Source organism: Canis lupus, chromosome 9, assembly GCF_003254725.2.
Source record: "Canis lupus dingo isolate Sandy chromosome 9, ASM325472v2, whole genome shotgun sequence".
Classification (NCBI taxonomy): Eukaryota; Metazoa; Chordata; class Mammalia; order Carnivora; family Canidae; genus Canis; species Canis lupus.
The window spans coordinates 34,145,857-34,171,472 of NC_064251.1; the positions used below are offsets into that span (position 1 = coordinate 34,145,857).

General features: G+C 59.8%; 1 protein-coding gene across 7 annotated transcripts; it reads right to left on the reverse strand.

The window, feature by feature from the left end:
- Positions 1-730: 730 nt before the first annotated feature.
- TSPOAP1 (TSPO associated protein 1) lies at positions 731-25,616 on the reverse strand. Of its 7 annotated transcripts, XM_049114133.1 has the most exons (32): positions 24,406-25,615; positions 23,506-23,613; positions 23,085-23,213; positions 22,339-22,518; positions 21,603-21,788; positions 20,320-20,397; positions 20,150-20,233; positions 19,842-19,931; positions 19,542-19,664; positions 19,180-19,284; positions 17,673-17,723; positions 17,248-17,268; positions 16,239-16,443; positions 15,455-15,627; positions 14,171-14,286; positions 13,789-13,898; positions 11,077-11,907; positions 10,793-10,944; positions 10,113-10,481; positions 9,810-10,028; positions 9,306-9,488; positions 7,862-8,725; positions 7,143-7,242; positions 6,900-7,054; positions 6,126-6,294; positions 5,683-5,754; positions 5,231-5,263; positions 4,939-5,042; positions 4,782-4,853; positions 4,426-4,536; positions 3,681-3,740; positions 1,762-1,903 (listed from the first exon to the last, which is right to left on the reverse strand). In XM_049114133.1, exons 1-31 carry the CDS (start codon positions 24,733-24,735, stop codon positions 3,711-3,713), a joined length of 5,553 nt encoding a protein of 1,850 aa, XP_048970090.1. In that variant the 5' UTR covers positions 24,736-25,615; the 3' UTR covers positions 1,762-1,903; positions 3,681-3,710. The 7 variants fall into 7 exon arrangements, with proteins under 7 accessions (XP_048970087.1, XP_048970088.1, XP_025295667.3 ...); XM_049114130.1 differs by lacking the exon at positions 3,681-3,740 and having other exon boundaries at positions 731-1,903; positions 23,088-23,213; XM_049114131.1 differs by lacking the exon at positions 3,681-3,740 and having other exon boundaries at positions 731-1,903; positions 9,810-10,025.

The window sequence follows — 25,616 nt, forward strand, 5'->3', positions numbered from 1 at the left end:
TACCACCCGGTGTCTGACCCATGCTGCCCCTCCCACCGTTCTATGTAAAGGCAGACATCCTCATTTTTGCCCCTTGGCCCCTGGCGAGAATATGCAGCAGTCCACAGAACCTTGTTGCTCCCCACGTGGAATCTGGACTAATGGAGCTGTCCATAGCGCCTGGGGCTTCTTCTGCTCTGTCCACACCACCTCGGGGCATGGAGCAGCGGGGGCGGGGGGGGGGGGCAGGACTCCCACACACACTCTGCCTTGAGATTTCTCCCAACTGTTTTCTGTTCTCTCTGGAGTCCTGCTATTCTAATCTACTAAGAGTCCCCTCTCCGCCTTTCGGAATGGAACTATATGGTTTGCTTGCTTATACCTTTGGTCATTCTTAAATCCATTGTTTCTATGAACTTGGGACAGGAAAAGTCAACATTGCAAGGTGTGTTCAGTCCACTGACCTGAACCTGGTGCCTTTTCTTGAGTTTCCCCGCCCCTCTCCCCAGGTCTCTCTCTCCCACCAAGACCCTGCCCCAACTCCAAACACCTGGCTCCACAACCAGGGGACTAGGGAAGCTACCAAACTGCCTTCCCGAGAGAAGAAACTCAGGAGCTGCTCGTCTTCCTGGTGTTCATTGGTTTTGCCCTGGTCGCCCTCGGATGTAACTTCTGGGTTCTAAAGTCAAGTCCAAAGCTCAAGCATGACCCACCCCTCCGGGTGTCCTTTGCCCCAGGTTAGAGCCCAGCATGGGTTTTGTAAAAATAGACTTTATTATAATAAAATTGTCTTTTTAAACAAATGCCCCCACCGTTCCACACCCCTGGAGACCAAGGAGGGAGTGGGGGGTTCAGCCAAACGATCTCCCACCATGGTGAAGGAAACATGCAGAGACACTCACCCAGCCACAGGGTTACAGGGGGTGGTGAGGGTAAGGGTGGAAAGCTCTCCACCCCACTCAGAACAGAGAATGTATGAAAATAGCTGCATAAATCCGCCCTCTTCCCCAGCCCCCAGACTCTGACGGGGACCAGAGGAAAATGATGCAAAAGAGAAGTTGAATCCGATGAGCAAAATAAGGCAAACCCCACTCTGGCTTTCTGCCCGCTGGCCCCAGGGCCTTTGGGAGTGGGGACACACGGGGCCAGGAAGCCAGGCCGGCAGGGAGGGGCGGAGCACTGTGGAGCCCGATTGGCCCGCTTTGGCATGGCCTTTCTCCCTGGGCCGGTGTGGTGGAAGCGACGGGGGAGGCTGGGCTGAGGCACTGAGTATGTACATATATACAGGGGTCTGCCCCGCCTGCCCCACGGGGAGCTGGGGCTCCAGGGGATCCAGTGCAAACCTGCCTTCAGGGGAAGGAAGACTATGGGGATAGCCAGGGCCGTCAGGGCAGGAAGGACCCAGGAAGGGGCCAGCAGAGTGTGGTGGGAAACCAGGCGTGGGTGGCTGGACCAGGAGTCCCGGCTCCTAGGGTCCTGGCACGGTGACTGGGCTGCTCAGCAACCTTGACCAAGGTATGTCCTCGTTCGCGGCTCCGTTTCCCCTCCCGTTGGAGGAAGGTGCCCATCCAGAGGAGCCATCCTTGGGAATGCATCTAGCTCTGACCTTCACGAGTCTCTGATTCCCATCCAGGTGCCACAGTAACTCGGAAGAAGAGCATCCAGGGCCTTTCCCACCCGGTGATCTGGGAGCCTCGGAGTGAAGGGGGGGGCACTGCTTCTGTCTGTGGGACGCGCCACAGCATCACTCCTTTTTCCCAGAGCCCAGTTTCCTTAGGAGTTGCTTTCCCTTGGAGAGGAGACCCCACACCTTGTCTCTCGTGCCCTGTGACCCCCCCAGTTGAATCACGGGGAAGCGGCCAAGGCCAGGGGCACGGGGCCGACCTTGGGGCACCGGGGGCCCTTGTGTTACGCTGGCCCAGTCCTAGAATATGAGAGTAAAGGGGCAACGTCAGAGCCTGACTCCCTGCCCCCACCTGATTCCTCCACCCTCCGACCTCAGGTTCTTGTAATCCTCGGCATAACAGACCCATGGTCAAGAACCAGAGCCCCACCACCCCACCACTGCCCCCGCCCCACAACAGAGCTCAGAGGGGCGAATGCATGTGATGATGCTGTGGGAGCGCTGGGGACAGCCACAGAGTCCAGTTCTGCTTCCAGAACCTGGGCAAGCCCCTCCCCTTCTCTGGGTCTCTCTATAGGGAACTGGGCTGACAGAGCTCTGGAGTCCTTGGACCTCCCCCTTGGGATGGATGCCCCAAATTCCCCCCATGTCACCCCCTCACAGCAAAGGAAGAGCAAGGGCCAGAACCACATAGAGAGACAGCCATCCCCCCAAGGAAAGGCAGTTGTTGCACCACCTCACATGCTCGTCCTGCCCCACAAATGCAGTGCCCCAGCCCCTTCAGGGAATGGAGGCAGTGCCCACTCTGTGAGAAGAAGACTGGGACTCTTCCTTAAATGGCCTCTGAGAGGGCTGCAGGGGGCCTGGGCCACAAGGGCATCACTTAGCTCCCACCACAAGCTCTGGAGGCTGCCCTGCCACCCCTGCTAGCATTTCTTCCTTGTGAGTCTCCTCCTAGCTTCACTAGCAACCGTGAGTGGCTCCCCTTGCCCCAGGCCCACCCACACAATGCTGTTGGTGGCCTAAAGGACAGTGGTTGGGTGCACAGGAGAGCCACCAGGAAGCCTCCCTGCCCCTATTTCGCTTTCCCACATCCTCACCGTAACCTCCTATGCCTGGCACAGCCCAGTCAGGCCTTGGCAAGCCTACAGGTCTTGGTTCGCCACCACTGCTCCATACCCCTTCCTCAAGCCCCTCCCCCTCTTCACCACCAGAGCCTGGCCATCTCCTGGCCAAAGCCAGCCATGGAGCCTGGACCAGAGGCAGGGGAGCCGGGTGCCCAGCCTGGGGCCACAACACCCAAGGCCATGATGATGTGGCAAGGCCTTCCTCCAGGGGGGTCTGTCGGCACCCAGAGGTCTAGGCATCTACTGCTAACCAGTCAGGGCTGGTGGCCAACCAGGGAGTCCCCGGTTCTTCCCACTCCTTCCCAGGGCTCCTTCTATAATATCCCAGGAGGGAGGGGTTGCTGCGGGAACAAATGAAGGAAGTTTCTGAACCCCAGGGATGAATGGTTGGTGGTTATCTGCAGATTCCAGTTGTTTAAGTACCCCCCCATCCCGCCCACCTTTTATTCCCTCCAGCAGAGAAAATTGAGTATTAGAAGTAAAACCATGTATCTGATTCCCTCACAGGTTACAGTGCAGAGAACAAGGGTGGGGAGACTATTATTACTGGTGGCACTGCGGTATCATCCTTTTACCACCAATAATAATCACAATATTATAATACCATAGTCAAATAGTATCATAATATACTGATGAGTCATGCTATGGATGTCACCCAATATTCTATAAGCTGCAGGAGCTATAGAATATGGGGAGTCAGCTAATATGGGGCATTATGTGCTAAAATGACATGTATTCCTATAACAGCTGGCACTGCCCAGAGTAAAGGCAAGGGGAGGTGATGATCGTACACCCAGATCTGGCTCACAGAAAGAACTCCCTCCCCCATTCTGGGGAGGAAGAAAAGCCAGGTCAGCTCCAGCACTGAAGACAAAGGAACACTGTCTGATGATGGTGATGTAAGGAGCGGGGAGTCACATGAACAGAGGGGGCCAGTCCCCCCCACTTACACGTTGCTCTCTCTATATATCTATCTCCATCTAGCACTGGACTCGTCTCCTCCTCGTTCTCTGAAGAACAGGGAACAAAGAGAGGAGATGGGTTATGGACTGACTCACATGCTCCCTGCTCAGTCACCAGGTCGCCCAGCTCACAGGAACTGAAACTTTGCACAGCCTTTGCCTTTGGAAACACTGCAGATGGAAGCCCACGGTTTCCCACTGGGGCCTGGCCTCTTCCTCCTCTCCCTGCCCTGGGGGGCTGGAACTCCACTGTATTCCACCCGCCCCAGGAGAAGCAGGTTCTAAAAACAAGGACCTGAGGAAGCAGAGCCTTGCTGGGCACCTGGGAGACAGAGAGACCCAACAGGGCAGGAGGTTCCCTGAAACCCAGGCTATGACTAGCTAGAGATGTGGAGGGTACAGGGGGCCTTTGCACAAGGTCCCCTTATCTACGTCATCCCCGGGGTGGGGGCAGCTGGGTCAGGTGGGTCAGGGATCAGGGTCCCAGCCATCACTGCTCTGCAGAGAGGGGCACATACCGGGAGGGAGCTGGCCCCGGCTGGGTCCTCCCTGGCAGTTCCTGCCTGGGCACAGTGCTCACCTGGATCATAGCCCGGCTGCTTCCTTCCCACAACACTGTCCCAGTCACCGCCGCCGCCACCACCACCGCCACCACCACCACTACCACCACTGCTACCACCACCACCACCACCACCGCCACCACCCCGGCAGGGTACAGCCCCAGCTTACTGACCTGACTCTCAGCCTGGGGTGTCCCGGGCTCCCTGTCCTGGCCACCTGCCTCAGGCCCAGGGCCCTCCAGGAAGTTGGATGGAACCAGGCCCCTCCGTCCATTGAGCTCCCCCTGGGGAGGAGATGCTGGTGAGACTGGGACCAGGAAAGAGGCCTCAGCCCCGCCCCCTCAACCCTGCAGCCCCCCCGAGGGAAACAGCCTGAGGTCAGTACTACTGCCACAGCAGTGACTTGGTCCATCCTTCAGGCTTACTTCAGGAACCCTCACTCATCCCCGTCCCTGGCTCTAGTAAGGCCCTCCCTGAGAGGGCTGGTGAGGGGGGCATATATGGCACACCCCTGCCCCCATGTTCTCACATAGTAGAAACCGTCATCGTCCATGTCTCCGAACACAGTAATGACGTCCCCCGCCCGGAAGGGCAGCTCCGCCTGTGGAGAGCCCAAGAGGCAGGTGTCAGCCCTGGGGAGGCGCTGCCAGCACCCCATTGGGTGAGCTCTATTTGTGGGTCCTCACCTCCACGTCCATGTTGGGGGAGCTCTCCCGGGGGTTGTAATCAAATGCAGCCACCATGGTACGGGGAGATTTCAGGCTGGCAGAGGAGGTGTGCTGGGTGTGGCCTGCAGGGGAAGGGGGAGAGGGCCAGGGGCTCTCTCTGGACCCCCCACGCCCTACTGTCCTCCACACTGGAGGCCTGCTGACCACCTATTCACTACCCCTCCACTAGTGGCAGCCCCAGGGGGGAACCCAGGGGGCCACCCAGGCCCACCTCTTTCCCAATATCCCCAGCACAAGAATGGCCCCTCACCTGAACAGGGCTGGGCAGGGCTTTCCACCTCAGCTGTGGAGAGAAGGTGCAAGTGAGCCCGGCCCCTCACTCCCCTCCTCATCCCAGGCTGGGGGCCATGTGGGGCAGGCAGGATGCTCAGTCTCACACAAGGGAGGCAGGAGAAAGATGTTCAGAGAGAGGAGCCCAGCCCTTTGCATGTGGTAGTGAACTAAGACCCAGAAAAGGTAAAGGACTTGCTCCAGGCTGCACAGAATTTAGTCAGGTGCTTTCTGGAGCAGAGATCCTGGCAAACCACTCCCCGTCCCCATTAAAAGGAGGCTCCCCAGTGGAAAGAATGCAAGTGGATGAAGGCCTGCCCTAATTCCCTTTACCTGCTCAAAATCCCACTTGTGTCTCCCCAGAGAGCCAAGCGGTGCCCCCCACCCCCACTCATCCTCTCAGGCCCCAAGGGAGAAGGGGGTCTCACCCACCTTTCTTGGAACGACGGGGCTTGGGGGGAGGCCCAGCTGTGCGGGCTGTAGAGTACACAAAGGGACCATTCCCTGATCCAGAAAGGCAAGTATACGTAAGAGAGGAACTGAGGCAGGGGAGGGGAATAGGATAGTGACTCTGGAGTCTCCTCTTTGGGCTGTGCCTGGGTTCTTCTGCTCAGGTTTCTAAAGGGCATTCCTCTTCCAGCCCCAACCTCCAGGATCTAAACCACATGGTCCCTCCCCTCTGCCGCAGACCCCCATTCCACACGGCAAGCTCACTGCTGTGGCCACACTGGCCTAAGTCTCTGTGAGGCCACAGGCTCTGCTGAACTCCAGACAAATGAGGCTCCCCAGCCACCCTGGACATATGAATCGCTCAGGAGGGGCTGAGTTGGAGGTGGGGTGGTGGAAGGAAGGTAAGGGACAGCAGTGGCTCATACCTGAGCCTTCAATGAGAACATCTGGAGGCAGATAACCACGCTGGAGCAGCTGCTGTCTCTCCTTGGGGCTGTCCACAGCCACCTCGACCACCATGTTGCAGGGGATGTAGCCCATCCGGCCCTCACCTTCACCCCGGTAGAAGCCATCAGCATCTTTGTCCCCAAACACCTAAAGGCAAAGACCAGTTGTCTCAGGAGACCAGTGCAGCTCGTGCCCTGGGTCCCAGGCCCTGAGCCCCGCAGCACCACACTCAGGATTGCAGAAGAAAACTCTACAGTTTACAGGCCGTGAAATGGGAAATAGGGGGACACAGCCAAGGATAAGGATCAGAGGGAGGAGAGGAGATAGCCCTTTTCATATTATCGTCACTCACTGCACACCCATTCCCCCAGTCCACCCCAGACTAGATCCTCAGAGCAACAGCAAAAAAGCTTCAACAAATACTCAGACTTGAGTACAAACTGTAATGTTAACAGCAAGGGTTGTTATCATGCTGAGCCCTGTGCCAGGCAGTTGAAGTACTCTGTGTATCCTGAACCTAATCCTCAGCCATTCCGTGAGACAGACATGAACGTTATCCCCATTTTATCAATGAGGAAACTGAGGCCCAGAGCAGTTAGTTCCTCTCCCAAGGTTGCACAGCTCCCAGTGGCAGAGCCAGGATTTGACTCCACATCATTTGGCTCTAGAAGCTGTGTTCGCACCCAGGCAGGCTAGGATACCTCCAGTACAGCAAAGGAGAGAGGACGAGGGACCTAGCAGTAGGTAGTCACCTTTAGAATCTGGCCCTCCCGGAAGGGGAGCTCCTCTTCCCCAGCATCAGGGTTGGGTGACATTGACACAGGGTCATAGTCGAACAGAGCCACAAAGACCCTGACAGGCAGGTCCTGGTAAAGCAGCGCTTCTTCTGGGGGGCTCCTCAGAGGGGCTGCAGAGAGCAATGATGGTAAGCTCTGGCCAAAGCATCAGGTGAGGAGAGGCCCCTCAGCCTAGCCTGGGTCCCTTCGGGTGCTCACCCAAGTCAGTGGTGCTCGCCCTGGAGGCCTGGGCCCCTCTCCGCGGGGGGCCCCTCCGCCCAGAGCCATCCTGCCCTCTGGGCTCCCCAGTCTCTGTTGCCTGCAAAGAGAGGGCAACAGACAGCAGAAGTGACACACCATCCCACAGGTGGGCACCTGGGCAGGGGCAGGACCCCACGCACACTCCCCAGCTCTGCCCCGTTAGCGTAAGCAGCACAGCAGAGCAGAGGCACAACATTCCTCTCCTGGAGCCTTGACCCAAACTCACGGAGACATCGGACACCCCCATGGCGGGAGGAAGGTGGGAGACCCGGCTCTGGCCACCCTAGCAGATGAGTGCAGTAGAGGGGACTAAGGTTAGCTCCCAGAGCTGGCCGAGGAGCGTGGGAGAGGGGACCTCTTCTCAGGGTCCGTGTCCCGAAGACGTAACTAGCTAGGCAGAGGAAAGGGCCACCCCGCCCAAAGGCAGGGGGCTGGCTGGCAGCAATTGGCGACTAGCGATCACAGAATATTGTGCATCCATCCCAGTTCCGATCAGCAGAAGCAGCAAAGCAGTGGAATGTGGGTGGGAGGAGGTAGGAGAGGGAGCCCAGAGGCCCAGCCCCACCTCTGCGGATGGAGGCGGCAGCAGCGTGGAATGGGAGCGGCTGGTGGGCAGCAAGCAGAGCCACCAGGCGGCAGCAGGCAGGGGGCTGCCAGGGTAGGGGGTAGGCACGGACCCGCGAGGGTGGCTCCTTGGCTCTACCAGTTGCACTGCGGCCTCTCCGCTCTGGCTCCCCCTTCTCCCAGGTCGAAAGGCGTGGGGAGGGGTTGGGGCCTGAATGAGCCTTCAGAGGCCCCCTGGACCTCCCTATGGGGGCTGTGCCCCAGGCCTCCCCATCTCCGAGGTAGCAGGAGCTGGTGATGCCGATGCCCCCGCTGCCTGCCTCCGGCTCGTCCTCAGAATCATATTCGATGCTGATTTCCAAGCACTTGGGGGAGAGGCAGCTGGCCAGGTTAGATTCTGGGGCCCGGCCACGGGAGCATTTCCGGGAAGGGGGCGGCCGCCCTCTCCCACCAGCCTCTGGCAAGCCCTTGGTCCCCTCGCCCATGGGGGGGCTACCCCTCTCCCGTGTGGGGCCCGGTCGTCCAGAGGCCTGAGGCCCGCCGTTGCTGAGAAGTCGGCTGCAGTGTTCACGGGGGTCTGGGGACCGCCGGCGGTTTGGGGGCTTCTCAGGGGAGCCACTTCCTCTCCTCCGGCCACTTCCACCAGCAAGTCCAGGCACATCCTCCAGGCGGTCCCCAGCCCTGCAGGGCTCTGGAGACAAGGGACACGGGCCAGGTCCTCGAGGCTGACCACTGTCACAGCCGAGCCCTGGCACTGCCGGTGCAGGTGGGCCAGGGTCTTGGGAAGAACAGCCTGCTCCTGGCCTCTCCTCATCCTCCTCGTCCTCCTCCTCGTCTTCCTCGTCCTCCTCTTCCTCCTCCTCGGGGATGCTAAAAAGCTTCTTGCCGCAAAACTGCTGGAGGGGCAGCTCCAGGATCTGCTCCAAGATCTCCTCGTCACTGTCAGTCTCACAGAAGGGGTCGGGCTGGGGCTGGGGCTGGGAGGGAAGGGGGGCAGCAGGGAAGAAAGGTCCATGGGAAGAGGATAGAGCTGTGACCTTTGTCCTCAAACGAGGGCAGGGGTTGCAGGCAACCCCACAGCCCTCCCTCAGCTTCCTCCAAGAGGAAAGACCAGAAAGGGGGCTGGCCCAAAGTCCCATAGCATGTCTGGAGCACAGCCAGAGGAGGAATTACGGAACACGCCCAAGGAACAGGCTGCACAGATGTTGGATTTCGGGGGACAGGAGTGACAGGGAGCAGACCACGCCTGTACAGTGGAGAGGCCTTCCCACCCCTCCCTAGAAGCTCCCAGCAAGGATCTCAGATGGCCGGGGCTCTGCACATGGTGGGCTAGAGCAGGAGAAGGAGCAGAAGAGAGTTCTTCATTTTCTCCTTTCTTCCCAGGAGGGCAGAGGCCAGTCCTGAGCAACTTCCTATCAATTGCTTGGGACAGGGCCCAGGCCACACACCTAGAATGTTGCTGGCACTCAGTGGTGACTGGAGCAGCTGCTGGCACGTGGGGTAGAGGCCCCTGAAACCCGAGATCTAGGGCCCACCGGCCTCCCCTCCCCCCATTACCTTGGCCCCGTTCTCCCTGGTGCTGTGGCCAACAACCTGCTTCTGGAAAGAACAAGTCCTGGAACCCAGCTCCTCTTCCTCCTCCTCCTCCTCTTCTTCTTGAATGTCTGAGAGATCAGAGTTGCGGCCATGGTCCACAAGGGAGTTCATCAGACGGCCCCCAAGTTCTGATGTGTCCTCCCTCTGCAAGAGGTGAGACAAAGGAGGAGAGGAAAGGGTCGCAGGAGGCACTGGGGGGTCTGGGAGGGTCAGCCCCAATCGGAATGACCGAGGTCCCTTGGCAGAGGGAGGGAGGGTCATGTCCCAAATGGGAAGTGTGCACAGGTGGGAGCAGAGAAGTGGGGGGTGGGGGGAGGATAGCAGCCAAAAGGAAAAGAGAAATCCAGGAAGACAAAGTGACAAAGAAGCAGACACAGAGCACAGACCAGAGCAGAAAATAAATGGAGAGGACATCCGGATTTTGGCTGGCAGAGGCCCCAATTCTATAACATCCCAAACACATACCTCAGCCCTGGGCCTCAGCCCAGACCCTGGGTCTCCTCCACGGCAGGCCTCAGCACAGGGCACCCGCTGGGCCAGTGCTCCCTGGGCAGAGGAGGGTGCTGGGAGAGTCTCCTCCTTGGCCAGGGGCGAAACTGCAGGGTCAGGAGCTCTCTCGCCCATGGCTGGCTCGCTGGCCTTCCCATCCTCTGAGGCACCCAGCATAGCTGCCCCAGCCTCCTTCTGGAATGGTAGGCACTGAGGAACGGCCAAAGCCCTAGGCCTTTCTCCCAGCCTCCACCTGTTCCCCCTCCCCCTGGCAGATACCTGAGAGCAAGGTGCCAGGGGTTCCTCATGGGATCCTCTCGACATCTCTCCGGGAGGTGGACCCCCAAGGGGCTCTCGAGCTCCCCGGGGGTCAGGGCGCTGGAGGGGAGAAGTGGGGTCTCCAGGCCCTGGGGAAGCTGGAGCGAGGGGTGGCCTGGCCTCGGAGCCTGGTCGCGGTGAGGCGCAGGGGACGGTGGCTGGCAGGCTGGCTGCCACCAGGGCCGGGGGGACAGGCGCCGGAATGGAGTCGGCTGACTCGCCGTGGGGCGACATGGTGCGCACAGCCACCTCGCTGCACGCCTGCAGCTGCTGTAGCTGGGACAACTCCACCAGCACGCTGCCTGCCGTGGGCGAGGCCACCTCCATGATCTGCAGGGTGGAGGGAACGCAGGCTGGGGAAGGGAGGCTGCAGGGGCCACATGTCAGGACACGAGGGTGACAAAGGTGGTCAGCATCTGCCAGGCATTGCGTTAAGGCCTTGGCGTATCTCCTCTCACTTAATCCCCCTCTTACATGCGATCTGAACTGCACTCATTGCTACCAAAGCCCATGCCCTCAACCAGTCTGCTGGCTCCGTGGTGCCCAAATGCCAGGGACTGGGGAGACTAGGCCTCTGAGCATGGCAAGGAGAGCCCCCATCCTGTTCCTGGGGTACGGGAGGCAGAGTCCCCAGGCCATACCTTCTGCCCATCAGCATAGATGGCATAGCCTGTGACCCGGACGCCGTTGGAGGTGCCAGCAGCGTCGATTGTTACTGGTAGCCAGCTGATGATCAGGATTCCAGGGGAGGGTCCCGGCTCAATCTGCACATCCAGGGGGGCATCAGGCGGGCCTGAGGGGAGAAGGGCACAAGACCAGGGGATGCAGGACGCTCACCTCGAGATGGCAGTCTAGTTTGCGGTTCCCCCGTAACTCCCGTGGCCTGGCCTTCTGGGTGTTATGCACAAAGCCCAAGCCTGCATACCTGCCGGGAGTGTGGTGAACTGCAGAGTGGCAGCCCGCTGCTCTGGCCTCTCCCAGCCTGGTTCCCAGGACTCTCGAGGTGGGAGCTGAGCCTCTACTCGGGCCTGATAGAGAGTCCCAGGCCGCAGGTGGCAGAAGGTGGCCCAGTAGGTGCTGGGGCGGGCAGGGGGGCACTCTTCCCCATTGAGGTAGACGGCATGGGCCAAGTTGCTATTGCCGGGCACCCAGGTGATCTCGGCAGATGTGGCCGTCAGTCGATGGACCCGCAGCTGGCTAGGTACCACCCCGGCTCGGGTACCCAGCACCAAGCAACAGCGCAGAGGGTCGGAGCTGCCCTGGCTGGTCAGGGCCTGCACAGAAACACGGAGGGGCCCGGCCCGCAGGTCCAGGTTCTCAAGCACAGCCTTGGGGGGCACCCCTGGCCCCAGGGCCTGACGCAGCTCCCCATTCACGCAGATATGGTAGCCACATAGTTCCACACGCTCGGGAGGCGGCTCCCAGGCCAGGACCACACTGTGGGCCAGCTGCCTGAGGACCACCAGACCACGGGGGTGAGGCACGGCAGGGGGCCCGCCCAGGCCCTCAGGCTGGGGGCTCAGACTGAGCTCGGCCCCCTCGGCCTCGTCCTCAGGTCTGGGCTGGCTGCGGCCCCCGCTGCTCTGGCCTCCGCTACTGCTGCCACCCCCACCTCCGCTCAGGAGACTGAGTTCAGGGCCCGAGCTGTGGGACAGATCGGCCAGCTCCGGAGGGAGGGAGGTAAGGAGGTCATCGTCGGACACACGCTCTACAAAGTTGGAAGGGACCAGGCCCCTTCGGCCATCCATGAGCTCCCCTGGCAGAGGGAGGGCGGGGGAGGGGGAGACAGAGAGGAGGTAGAGAAAAACCGGTCCAATAAATGCATTTGAGCCAAGGTTAGAGCATGATCTTAAGCATTTGATGCAAATCAACATTTATCTGTGAGTAGTTTTAAAACGCAAGAGCAGTCGATGTGTTGCAGGAGGGAGTTATTGCTAATATTCACTGGGACGATAACAACACTGCGGTGATAGAGGCCAGCGCTTCTTAAATCTTAGTGTGCCTATGAATCGCCTGGAGATTCGTTAAAATGCAGATTCTAACTTAGTGAGGTCTGGGTGGGGCTGCAAGTCTGCATTTCTAACAAGTTCCTAGGTGAGGCTAAGCTCTGCCAGGCTGCCAGAGAACGTCCATGTTCTGAGGAGATGAGTGCCGAAGCGTGGCTAGGCAAAATGTTATGATGTCTACAACTCACTTTTACCTCATTTTTCTTTTTTAACCTACAGACGGAAAAAGCAAATACGACAAAAAGTTAACAACCTCTGAATCTAGGTGGTGAGGATAGGAGTGTTAACTGTTACTACGCTTTCGTGTTTCTGCACATTCGAAAACTTTCATACTGCGAAGGCCTGAGGAGTAGGGGACAGGGGCACCCTTCAACCTCCCTTAGTGGAAAACCGACATCCTCGGCGGGAGAGGAAAGCACCGCCCGGTCAGGGGAAAGGAAAGTAATTTGGTCCGGCAGCCTGAGCACATCAATATAAGACTGACGCTAAGGTATGTGACGGGAAAGAGAGGAGCCGTCGCAGACCCACACCACCTGTAACAGCTGGCGCTGGAGCTCTGGCCACAGCCAGGGCCACGTTTCCCAAGTTGGAGCCACAGACTGCAGTCCCCCATCTGGGACCAGACATATATGAAGCAGCCACTTAGCTAAATGTGATGAGGGACATGGCATCATGGGCCCTGTTGTCTCCAGGCCTTTAAATCTATCCCAGATGGGGCAGTTCAAATTCTAATAATCTGAGGTTAATATTTGTGGTTTGGCTGTCCTCTCCCCACCCCAAGAAAAGGTGTTGGCTCTGGGTTTTTGGTTTGTTTGTTTCATTTAAAGTCATTTTTCTGGGAAATACTTAACCCCACTTCTGTTATCCAGACCTCTGGGGACTTGAGCCTCCCTCAAGTTCATGAGTTCACCCTCATTCATAGCAGCTACTCAAAGACCAGGCACAGGGCCTGTGGAGGGCACACTGAGCGGGCTCTGAAGACCCAGCCTTACAAGCCCAAAGCTTTGGATGTTATAGATTCAGATCTAACCTCTTTCCTAAATCCCCGCCCGTGGTTATAGTTTCACCCTGCCTTGCCTACACTCCAACCCTGTCTCGGCACCACATCACTCCCCCTGCTGTCTGGCCAGGACCCCCTAAGGAGTCTTCCAAGACTGTTTCTGCTGCAGGCCCTGCCCTGTTGCCCAGTCTCAGGAACGGGGCACTACTCAGTTGCCTGAGCTCCCCATGGACACTGGAGGGCTGCCCTGAAGCCTCTGCCCTTCCTGGGCCCTGGCACCTGCTGACTATCTACTAACACCCTTTCCTGGGCTCCGGGCCCTCATTTCGCCACACCTGACTGAAGCCCAGCATCAGACCCAAGCTGCATGCCCAACTTCCATGTCACTAAGTGTTAAGCACCGTCATGCTCCATCTGGCAGCACAAAAGCAAATTTCTTGGGGCAGATCTGTGGTCAGACCAGCTTCCCCCTCTCCTACATGGGCTGCCAGGTCTCTGCCTGCCCTTTAGCTAAGTCTGAAAAGTTCTGGTGGGCTGAGCTAGTTGAGGGAGGGTATGGGTAGTTGGAGGTCTTTGGGAAGATGAGCTTGAAAGCGGAGGGATGGACAGATTAACTCTGCTACCTTCCTACCTTCAAAAAACCCATCCTCATCCATGTTGCCATAGATGTAGATGTACTCGCCCGCAGTAAGAGGAAGCTCTGCCTCTGGATTCTCATTGGGGCCCTCAAACGGGTTGTAGCTGTTGAAAGAGGTGCAGAGGAGGAAGAGTACAGTGACCTATATCCTACCTCCGTGTCCCGTCTCCTCTCTTCCACTGTACTAGGCCCTTACGGATACTTGCTCATCCTCAATAGCCAAGTAGAGCACTCACTGCACCCACCTGGCCCAATAAGGCTGAGACGACGTGTCCAACTGGGATCCCTGCCATTCCCACTACCTCTTCTTCACCTGGTCCCTTCTTCCCATATACCTGAAACATTAGGGAAATGGGAAGCGGGGGAAGGGGCCCACCTATAGCGCGCTAAGAAGACCTGGATCCTGGCTCCTCCCCGGGCGCCCTCTGGTGCTGCTGGGAGCAGGGAGACACTGTCCACCTCCAGCTCCTCCACCTCACTGGCCGTGTCCACCTGTGGGCAAACAGAAGTTCAGGACCCAGGGCCAATGGCAAAGCAGGCAGGTTTCCAGGATGAGCCAGAGGATGCACTGCTTTGAGACTAGAGAGAGCACATGCCAGACAGCGCCAGCAGCAATGACCCCTGATGATTTCTACATCAGCACCCAAGCCCGCGGGTCCCGGCAGAGCCCGGCTGCTCTGGCAAAGGGGAGTGAGAATAACCTGCATCTCTCCTGAGCCCTGGCCTCTACTGCACCAGCCCAGTAAAAAAACCGCTCTCCTCATCAGAGAAGCAGCCAACCACACTCGTGTGCAGTGGGCGACCAGGGGCAGTTTGTCTCCTTAAGGGGGAAACACAGAAAAGCACTCCAGATGGGAAGAGCTGGAAGCAAGGAGAAGGAGGTGCGGGGAAGTCCCCAGAAGAAGGCTCTGGGGCTGGGGGGGACAGGGCAGCCCGTCCACACCGCCAAACCCAGCACCGTCATTCTAGCCCACAAGGGGGCAGTAGAGGCCGGGGCTGGGTTCTATTGCTTTCCAAAACCTTGGACAGCAGGGCTGCGCCTGACCTGTCGCTTCCACAAAGGGGTATGGGAGGTGGAGACAGGGACAAGGTGATCAAGCAATGGTAACGAAAATAGCTGCCACATGTTAAGCATCTACCATGTGCCCTGCAGTAGTCCTCTTCCTTCTATTTTTTCACGTAATCCTCACGACATTACAAGGCAGGTTTTATTAGCTCCAAATCCAGACAAGGAAACCAAAGCCCAGATAAGGTCAGAGACTCGCCTAAGACAGAGCTGGGATCTGAATCCTAGAACCTGTGTTCCTTCTCACACAACCATCTGCTTCGGCTACAGACACTAGCACGAACAGTCTTTTTATAGGGATCCTAGTGCCGAAGTGTCTCCCTCCATCCAGCTCAGACTCTGGGGCCTCTCTGAGCCCCCAAGGGGTGGGGCTGGGCAGCCCCAAAGTAGGATCTGCAGGGAAGCCCTGGAGGGTGGGACAGGCTCCACCTGAGCTCCTCACCCATAAAGGAATCCACAGGCCTTCTCTCCCAGGGCCTGGTTCCACTTCCCAACTTGGGACCCACATGGACCAGCAGCCACCCAACTCCTGGGGACCCCAGAGGAGGATAGGGCCACTCCACACCTTCCCCAGGCCCCCGCCCCACCACTGACCTCCGGCGTGGGGCATGACTTGGGGCTGTTGTGGATGGATTCAGAGCGAGAGGAGTTGGAGAGGGACTCTGCTTTCTTGGCTGTCCTTCGAGGGACTCCAGTAACAGTGGCGTGGGTAGGCTCAGAAGACTTTGGAGTGCAGCGCCCTGGGGAGCCCGGAGGGACGTCGAGATCTAAAGAGAAGATGGCACGTGGGGTCTGTGGCCTGAGAAGGGACGAGGGAGCAAGGGTGGGGCTGCTCAGATATGAGGGTCAGGCCCTCCATAGGCACGTTTCCTTCTTAGAGGAAACATTTGAGGGAACTTACTAAGTAGAGGTGGAAGTGATTTACATATATTATATCACACAATTCTCAGAGCAGCTCGATAAAGTGCACTGAATTATTCTCGTCTTACAGCTTAGGAAACCAGAGCCCGCAGAGGTTTAGCAGCATGCTCAGAATCACCTGGACTGTTATGTGAGAGGGGCTGGGGCTCCCAGAACTGCCTGATGCCTGGCCCAGCTCTTCATAAGCCCATACTACCAGCTGCTGATTCCTAGGGCCCAGCTTCTTAGCCATGACCACAGAGTCTTGCTGGAGGAGAGGACCAGTGGCCAAGATGCCTGGTCAGACTCCAGGAGAGCCACTCCTGTGAGCTCATTTCTCCCCCAGTGGAGTCTTGGTTCTAGCCAGGCCTGGCTCTAACTTGCTGTGTGACTTTGGATGAGTTGCTAGCCTTCTCTGATTCTGAATGCTCCGCTCTATACAAAAGCCCCAGACTAATATCATTGGGGTCCACCTTACCTTTGGGGCCAGACCCCCGGCAGGGCTGGGGAGTGGAGCAGCAGCAGGGGGGTGGGGGGTGGTCTCCAAGGGTACTGTAGCCCAGAGCAGAGGTGAGTAGATCCAAGGGGCCAGGGTGCAGGCGGAAGGCCTGGAGCTCCTGTGCCAGGAGGCTGAAGCGCTCTGTTTGGCTGCGGCATTGTTCCTCCAGCTCTCGAACCCGGACCTGGGCCAAGACTTCCCATAAGCCACCAGGCCCAGCAAAGCTGCCCAGTCCCATTCGGTGCCACGTCCACATAGGAGGAGGCCACACTGGGCTTCAGCTCGTTATCTGCCCAGCCCTAGGCCTGGGCACCAGCTCTCAGCCTAGCTGCCCCACTGCCTTAATAGTGTCTGAGCTGGAGGTGAAGTACCAGCCCTGTGGGGGCCCCACCTCCCACTCAGCACACCCCCACACTCCAGGCAGTGGCACTTCCTGCTTCCAGCAGCTTCTAGGCCAAAAGGAATGGCGCCCACTCCTAGCTCCACTGCCAGGACCTCCTCAGGAGTTTCCTTGGCTCTGCTGCTTGTCACCCTCCCACAGTCAGTGACCCAAATCCCTACCCTCAACAGAGATCCCACACAGGAACTAGGGACATCTTTGTGGCAGGAAGGAGCCAATTCTCAAAGAATTCTTCTCAGGTATCAGGAGAGAACCAACATTTGGGGCCTCTCCCCTGGCCAATATCAAGAGGATCATCCGTTAGGCCACTAATGAACTTCCTCATGGTCTGAGCGGCAAGGATTTAGAGGAGGGATGGCCCTGTGTCTGCCATGCATGACTGGGTTGAGGAGGTGGCCCACAGGTCCTTTAAGAATCCCAGCCCATCTACGCATTCTCGGGTCTGCTACCGGTCATACCCTCCTCTGTCGGCCATGAGGACTGGGGCCACTTGGACCCAAGGAGGGAGACACAGCTCAGCCAGCCTGGAGAGGTGGAGGGGAGGGGATGGCCCAGGGAGGTGGGGGGTAGGGGGACAGGAGGCTGTACCTGCATGGAATCCAGAGTCGACTGTGGCAGGAAAGGAAAGCACAGAGGACAGGTTAGAACCATTCACCCTGTGGGGTCATTGTGCAGAGAGGGAGGGAGGGAGGGAGGGAGAGAGGGCCCAAGTGGACACTACCTGGTCGGCTCCCTGGACTGACTGGGCAGTTCCTAAATGGAAGGATATTTCAGGGTGAAGGCAGCCTCTGGGGGTGGGTGGCAGTGGGAGACTGCTGCCACCAGACCCAGGAGCCCCTGCCCAGCTGTGCCCTTGCCCAAGGAGGCCAATGGTGGAGGGGATTCCCTAGGCTCTGGAGCATTTTAGGGCCCTTCCTGCAACCCCACACCCCCCACAGCCACCAAGTCCATTCCAGCTCTCTCTGAACTTCCCTGCCTTCCCCCCAAGACCGGTCTCCCTCCCAGGACCCTACCTCCAGCAGCTGCACAGCCCCTTCATGTTCCCTCTTGGCTTCTGCTTGGGCCTACAGGGAGGAGGAGGCAAAATGTCAGAGGCAAAGGATGAGGAACAGGGAGGGGGTGGAGGGAGATGGACAAGAGGAGGGGCAAGAGGGAGGAAGGAAGGGCAGAGGGAAGGGAAGGGTCAGGGAGACAAAGAAGGAAGGGCAGCTGAGAAGGGGGAGGCTGAGGGCTCTCCCCTCCCACCAAACTCTCGCCCCAGAACCATACCTTAGGTCAGAAGGTAACGGTGTCAAGGAGAGGCAGGTGTGACACTGCTTCTCTCATTCTGAGACATCTACCCTCTGGGCTTCCCTCCCACCTCCTGGGAGGCTCCTTCTCAGCCTCCCTCACCTGCTCCCTGCCCTCTGCTCTTTCTGAATGTGCTGCAGGGCACAGGGCTGGGCCCGCTTTACACTCTTCGCTCTCTCCCAAGGGGTCCCATCTAGTCACACAACTGAACACATCTAGTCACACTCTGAAACATCCCTCTCTCTCTGACCAACTTCCCCACGACTCCAGACCTGTAGATCCAACTATCTATGGACATGTCCACTTGTATGGTTAACACACAATCCAAACGTAGCCAGAATCGAACTCAGGACCCAGGGCTCCCTAATTCTCATATCCGTTGCCCCTTCATCCTTCACCTCTCGGAGAGTGGAGAGCCCCGCTGTCCCTCAGGTTTACTCAGCAAATGGCCAAAAGGAGCAGGAACTCTACTTGAATCCTATGAAGTCTTCTGAGTGCTATCTCCAAAATGTATTTCAAATCTTTGCCTTGGTTTCCACCTGCACTGCCTGCATCCCATCCAGACGGACATCATCTGCACCACCCCCAACACAGCAGCATTAACACCTGACCCCCTGTCTCCCTTACCCCTCCCCCCACCCCACCCCTGCGGCCTTGCTGCTCCAGTCACCTTCTGAAAGAATGAATCAGATCATGCTTCCCCCCCGCTCCCCCCCCCCCCCCCCCCCGCTTGGGACCGTCCAACAGCTTCCAGCTGCTCAGAGAACAGAATATCCAAACTTCTTTAAGCCCAACAAGATCTGGCTCTCGCCCGTTCCTGCTGTTCTGTACAGCCTGCTGTATTCTAGCCACGCTGGTCTAGACCTCACTGCCACAGGGCATTTGCACTTGAGTTTCCCACTTGGCGTACTCTTCAGCTGTCTCCTTCTCACTCTTAAGGTGCTAGAGGCCTTCCTTGCCAACCTCTCTAAAGTGGCCCCTTGCCCCATCCCACTCACTCGGTCACATCACCCTGCCACTTCCCCCACTGGGCCCCTAAGTGGCTGGGGTCCTCTCACTCGAACATCTGCTTATTTGCTGATTGGTCTGGGACCTGATCTTTCCGCACCACTGTCCCCCAGTGCCTGGCACAGAATCTGGCATTCAGTGGGTGCTCAGTAAATGCTCATCGGATGAGTGGATGACTGAGGCTCCCGTGGCCCACCACCCTTACCTCACCCCTGCGCCCACCTGCTGCAGCCTCCGGACCTCCTCCTGCTTCTCCTGCAGGCTGAGCCGAGCCTGCTCATGCTCCACCTCCAGCTGCTGCCTCCGCTGGGCCACCTCCCGCATATGCTAAAACACAAGACCCTGAGTCAAGGCCAGGGCCCCGCTCTTCCGTTTCTGTGGATCTAATATGGGGGGGGCCTCAGACCCCATGTGTTCCAGATACCCTCTGTTAAAAAGGAGACTGAGGCCAAAGAAGGGCAGGGGTTGGCGGCGCCAGGACTGGACCTCAGACCCCAGTGCCCCACATAGAGCACATTCTACAGACTCACTTTCTCCTTGTGCCAGGGACAGAGGCCCTCCCCCCACCTCCACAGTCTCCTCACCTTCAGCACCTGCTCCAGGCTCTCCAGCTTGCTCTGCAGGCCCTGGCTCTTGCGAAGGGCCGAGTCCCTCTCCTGTGTCACCCCCAGGAGCTGGCCCCTCAGCTCTGCATTCTCCCACTCCACCTGGAGAGCGGGAGCCGCAGGGAGCTAGGTGTGTCAGCCTTGTCCCAGCAGCTCCCTCACCAGGGGGACAGTACCCTTCATACCCTAGCCCGTTCAGGGGGTAGAGTTAGCCCCTCGCCCAGGAACCAGGGCCCCAGCAGAAGCCCAGGCCCCACGGCACATGGGCAGCGCTGCTACCTGCTGCTTTTCTGTGGCCCTCCCACTGAGCCGAGAGTTCTCCTCCACGAGGCGGGCATTCTCATTCTGGGCTTCTCTCAGCTGCAGTTCCTGAGAGACCAGGGGAGCTCTGGAGAGGGGACCCAGCACCCACACTCCTCTTCTTCCCACACGAGGACCTGGCCCTCTCAGACAAGGCCTTCCTCCCCCAACCTGGACCCTGCGCCAGGCAGGGCAGGAGAGCCCTGAAGGAAAGGTGAGGTGAGGGCAGAGCTGAGAGGGAGCCCACCACATGGCTGGCCTTGGGGAGGCCCTGGGGGGGAGCTCACCAGCTCCTCACATCGCCTCTGCTTTTTCCGGGCTTCCTGTTCCAGGCTCTCGCATTTCTTTCGCTTCTTGCTGAGCTCCGACTCCTGTGGGGTCAGAACCAAGGGCTCCTCATGTGGGAAGGCGAACCTTTCCACAACTGGTGGCCTGAAACCCTCACCCTGGAACTTACCAGCTGCTGCACCCTCTGCTGTTTCTCTGGCTCCCCTAGGCCAGCAGGTGGGTTTTCCACATCCTCCTGGGGTGTGGCCTGGAAATGCCCAGGGATGGGGGCTGGCACCGGAGAGCAGGGCCCCAGGGCAGCCTGCCCCCACCACACCCCCAGCCCAGCCTGTGTGTCTCAGTCTCCCACCCCCTCTCAGTCAGCAAAGCAATCCCTGCCTAAGAAGGGGGTGGTGGTGCAGCCTGCCCACATCTCCAACTGATGTGGAAGTGCAGAGGCTGCTCCCCTGTGTCCTCCAGACATACTGCTTGGAGATCCTGAGACCCATGTGTGCCCTGGGAGTTGGGTCCCTTATCCAGGCCAAAGCTTTCCGTTTTTAGCTCCCAACAGCAGCCCTGCTCTGCACTCAATAACCGTCCTGGGTGTCCTTCAGTGACTGGCAGAGAACGAGGAGACTGCCGGGGCCCCTCGGGCTGTGGTGCTCCCAGAGCTAGGAATTCTGGATCATCCAAACCCGGGCATTGCCTAGAGCAGTGCAAGCCCGGCCACTCTCCTCCTAGCTTCCCCCGGGCCCACCCCGTCGCACTTCAGACTTCTCCGTGCAAACTGCGGAGGGGGGCAGCCCTTGATGGGAGTGCATCTCCCTCCCTGGGCCTGGCAGAGGGGCAAAATCTGAGCCAGAAGCGCCCCACGCCCGCCCGGAGGCCTAGGTCGCTAGGGGGTCCCTTCTCCCACCCCTCTTGCCAGAAGGAGGCGAACCGAGGTGCCGCCCAAGTAGAGAGGATGGAGAGGAGCCGGACCTCTAAGTCCTGGCGGCCCGGAGTGGGGTTCCCCCACGACAGCCCCCGCGACAGAAGCTGCCTGAGCCCAGCGCCCAGCGAGGGTCGCCCGTACCTGGAGCCGAGGCGGAGGCACCGCCGCCCCCGGGGCGGGTGGGGGCCGCGGCCGGGCCTGGCGGACCCGGTGGGCGCTGCAGGGGGCGTCCCCGCGCTCGGGCGGCGGCGGGAGGCGGCGGCGCGGGCTGGGCCCCGGGCGGCTGCCAGGGCAACCGGGGATTTGCGGCCGGGCGGTACCACTGGCAGCGCGGCGGGGGCGGCGGGGCGCGGCCCGCGGAGGGCGGACCCCAGCGGCCGGGGTCGACGTGGCGCAGGTCCCGGCGACCCTCCCCTCCGCGCTCGGAGCGCGCCGCCAGCAGCCGGGCCGCGGGGCTCCGAGCGCCGTGCGGGGGACGATCCCGGGGCGCCCCGCCCCCCCGCACGCGCCCGGACGCGCGCCCTCGCGCCCCAGCTCACCTCTCCCGGGGCCCCGGGGGCGGGCGCCCCTGCTCGGGCCGGGGCGGCGGGGCCCGGGGGCCGGGGCGGCGGGGGCGGCTCCTGCTGGTTGCGCAGGGCGATCTGCCTCTGCAGCCGCAGCACCTCCCGCTGGGACTCGCGTAGCAGCCGGTCGAAGTCCCGCACGTGGAGCCACTGGGGGCCCTCCTGGGGTTGGGGGCCAGGGAGGGGCGTCAGGCCGAGCCTCCGTTCGCCCCGCGCCATCCCCGGCCGAGCCCGCCCTGCACCTTGCAGGAGGGGCTCGGACGCGCGGGAACGCGCCCCCCTCGCCTGCATCCATGCCTGGTCATAGGTGCATGCGGATGCAGCCACATGCTTCCGCGAGCCCGTGTGCAGACGGTCACAGCTAACTCATCTACTGGGCACTCACGGTGTGCCCGGCACCGTGCTAAATGCCTTGCGACCATCGCTTCACACAATTGCGAGATATGTGTGGCTTCATACAGCCAGACCCGCTGGCATACAGCCCGAAGGCCTGAGCACAGAAATTCCCAGGCCTGGGACTCGGGGCTCCACCCCCTTCGGTTCAGGCTCCTTCTCCCCGCTCCCACCTGGGCCGTTGCCAGGGGAACCTACTCCCCAGCAGCTTCTACCTTCCCGCTTCATTTGCATCTCATCAACATCTCGTCTGCATCCCACAAGCCAGGCAGGCGGCCCCGTACAGGGCTGCTCAGGAAGGGGTGTCCGGACCTCGCACCTTGCCAACCAGCGTGAGCCTGGCCTGCAGCTCCCTGCACTCCCGCTGCAAGGCAGCGATCTCCTTGTCCTTAGCCAGCAGGGCGCTGGCTGTCTCACTGAGGTCCCGGGCTCGCTGATGGGCCAGGGCCTTCCGGCACAACTCCAGGCTGGCCCCAGGACGGGGCACAGGGGCACTCACCTGGCCAGAGGAGGGGCAAGGCCAAGGGTCATCTGAGGGCTGGGGCACGTCTCCCACTCCTCAGCTCCTCTCAATGGAGGGGGTAGGATGAAAACCCGCCTCCTGTTTCTACCCTGTATTGGGGGTTCTAGGTGACCACTAGACTTACTCGACCCCACCCCAGCAATTCTCAGGCAGAACTGAGAGGGTTAACTCCATATCCTAGTTTAGGATGCAGCAAATTCAGGGCTGCCACTGTCATGGGTCTTCATCCCTGCCCCCACCAGCTCTGCACCCAGAGATGAGCTCAGCGGGAGGCTGCAGCCAGCACCAGCACGTGGTAATCCAGAAACCTGCTCCCTGCCTGTTCAGGAACTCCCCGCCCAGCCCTTCCCTCCCTCCTGTAACCCCAGAAACCCTCAGCCTCCTGGCCCAGACGGCACTTGCCCTTCCTACACCCTGGGCCTTGGGCTCCTGCTTTCCTGGGTGTTAGGAGTCCATGACTCCTAAGCCCCACTCCCTCACACCTGGCCTGGCTCCCTTGTCCCTGGTCACCCAGCCTCCATCCAGCAGCCTCCTGTCCTCACCACCTTCAGGTTAGTCTCCTGCAGCTTGCGGGCCCTCTCCTCCAGGCGTTTGGCAATGACCGCCAACTCGGCATTCTTCCGCTTCAGCCTCCGCACCTTCTCCTCTGTCTCAGGGAAGCTGCTCTTCCTCTGACAAGGGGTCAGCCAGAATTGGGGCATGTGGGGAGCACCCCACAGACCCAATCCTAACTGGCTGGGTTTTGGGTTAGAGGTTAGAGCCCGGGGCTCGCAGTGGGGTCCTTGGCCACCCTAGATAGGGGTTCACCTTCTCTGGGTCTTGGGATCATATCACTTCCAGGTAGCCCCCACTTGGAGGGATCATATATGGGACGAGGAGGACGCTGAGGCACAGGCCTGGGGCATCTGAGTCTGCCTTCCCCCAGTTCCAACCAGGACTCGGGACTTGCTTTCCAAGCCTCACCAGCATCTGATTTTCCTCCTTAAGGATGTCACAGCGCTGCTGCAGCTCCCCCAGGGCCCTCAGCAGCTCCAGATTGGGCCTGTCCCCAAAGCCCATGTTCAGCTGGCCCTGGCGTGAGAAAGGATGGGGCACAGCACCTCAGGAATACACCCTCCCTGGCCAAAGCCCTCCATATGGAAACATCCTGCCCACCAGTGGTCTAAGGAGACATGGAGACGAGAGGGTTCTCCCCCGTGTCCCAGGCCTTCAGAGACGAACGAGCATAGGAGGCCCAGAAGGGGCCCACACTGGCCTCTCCCAGCCTTGGGACCCTCTCTGCTAGTACCCAATTCTTTCCGTCTCTGCCCATCTCTTCCTGGGAAATGCAAGCTCCAGGTCCCAGCCCCACCCCTCCCGGTTCCTTATGTTCCCTGTGTCCCCCTTCCTTCCCCAAAGCCCTGGTCCCTCCATCTTCCATAGGTGGCCACTCACACCTACCCCAACCTTGTCCTACCTGTCTCAGCCCAGCACTGAGCCCCCTCCCCTGAATCCCCTTCCTCTGAATTCTGATTCCACCATACACCTCCACAATCCCCACCACCCCCAGGATCCTCCAGCCCTCAAGGACAGAGACTCTTGGAGGAGGAGACACAGACAGACCATCAGAGAGAAAATCACCAAGGGAAGGGGTAGGGGCAGGGCCAGATGTAGCAGACAGGCAGAGTCAGGACAGACATATGGCAAAAAATGGAGCCACTGAGATTCCTGCCCCGAGAAGGCATGGCACACAGTCACAGAGAAGGACCCCCAGACAGAGGCCAGGAGAGGAGAGGCTGGTAGTGGGGTTGCATATTGTGCCCAGGCTGGAGGGTATCATGACAGGCCCCACCACGTAGACCCCAGCCCTCCCAGCTCCCTTACCTTAGGGAGAGCCTCCACCTCCTCATCCTCTAGCCTCGGGCAGCTGGGTCTGGAGCTCGCTGCTTGATGCCTCAGGTTGGGCAGCCCAGTTTTGGCTCCTTCGGGCTCAACGCCCCCCATAGTCGCGAGGCTCTGGGCTCCCTCTGGCTCGGAGCTCTCTTCGGGCCTCGGCTCTCCAACCTGCAGAGCTGCCTGAGTATCAGCAAAGCTTGGGGTCGCGCCTCCAGGTCCCCTCCCCTGGCCTGGAGTCCAGCTCTGCCAAGCAGGCAGGGCCCATGGCTCCATGGCTCTGGGGTCCCCCAGCCGTGGGAGGGGTGTCAGTTGCTCCATGATACTGCCAAGGGGCCACAGGACCTGGGCCAGGGGACATCACCCAGACAAGTGGAGGGGCTGGCGAGGGTCATGCCAGGCCAGACCCTCTCCTCTCTGAGCTCTTGGCTTCACCGAGGCTCCATCCAAGGTTGGCCGATCTTCCTCACCCACAAAGGAGGCTGCAGGAGTCAGAGCTGCCAGAGCCGAAGCTAAGGGTATGCGAGCTATGTCTGCTCGTGGCTGTGTGTGTGCGCGCAAGTGTGTGGAGGAGCAAGGGTGTCCCCGTGGGGGCAGGGAGGATGTGCAGAGGCCACCAACAGCAGCGCCTGGGTGAAGGTCTGCGTGTGTCTCTAGCTCTGTCTGTTCGGGGCAGCGCTGCCTGGTGTGTGTTTGGAGGAGGGATGCCCCCACTTGTGTGTGTTGGGGGTAGTGGTTCTGCGTGTCCCTGTCTGTGCCTGTTTCAGAGTTGCCAGTTGTTTCTCTCTGTGTGTGGGTGTCTGTGTTGCAGGGCTGTGGCAGTGTGTGATGCTGTCACTGGTTGTATCCAAGCAGCTCAGTGTTGTGCGGCTGTGTGCATCAGTGTCATTGTATGTCCGTCAGCATCTGCGAGTCTGGCCATCCATCTCGACCCTCAGCCTGGTTAGGGTGTGCAGGAGCTGCTGGGGGTCATCCTCAGCTGTCGGCGGTGGTCCTTTATCTCCTGCCCTCCTCTCTGCTGCTTCTCTCGTGCTTGCTGGGCGGTCGGCAGGTCCTAAGGAGGCCTGGGTCGGTGGGCTGCTTGCCTCATAGTCTCTGTCCCTGCCGGCCTCAGCTCTGGGGACTGCAGGGGTCCCCTACAGTCCAGGAGCCCCGAGATGGGCGCAGAGGAGGGCTGAGCCTCAGAATGGGGGGGGGGGAGC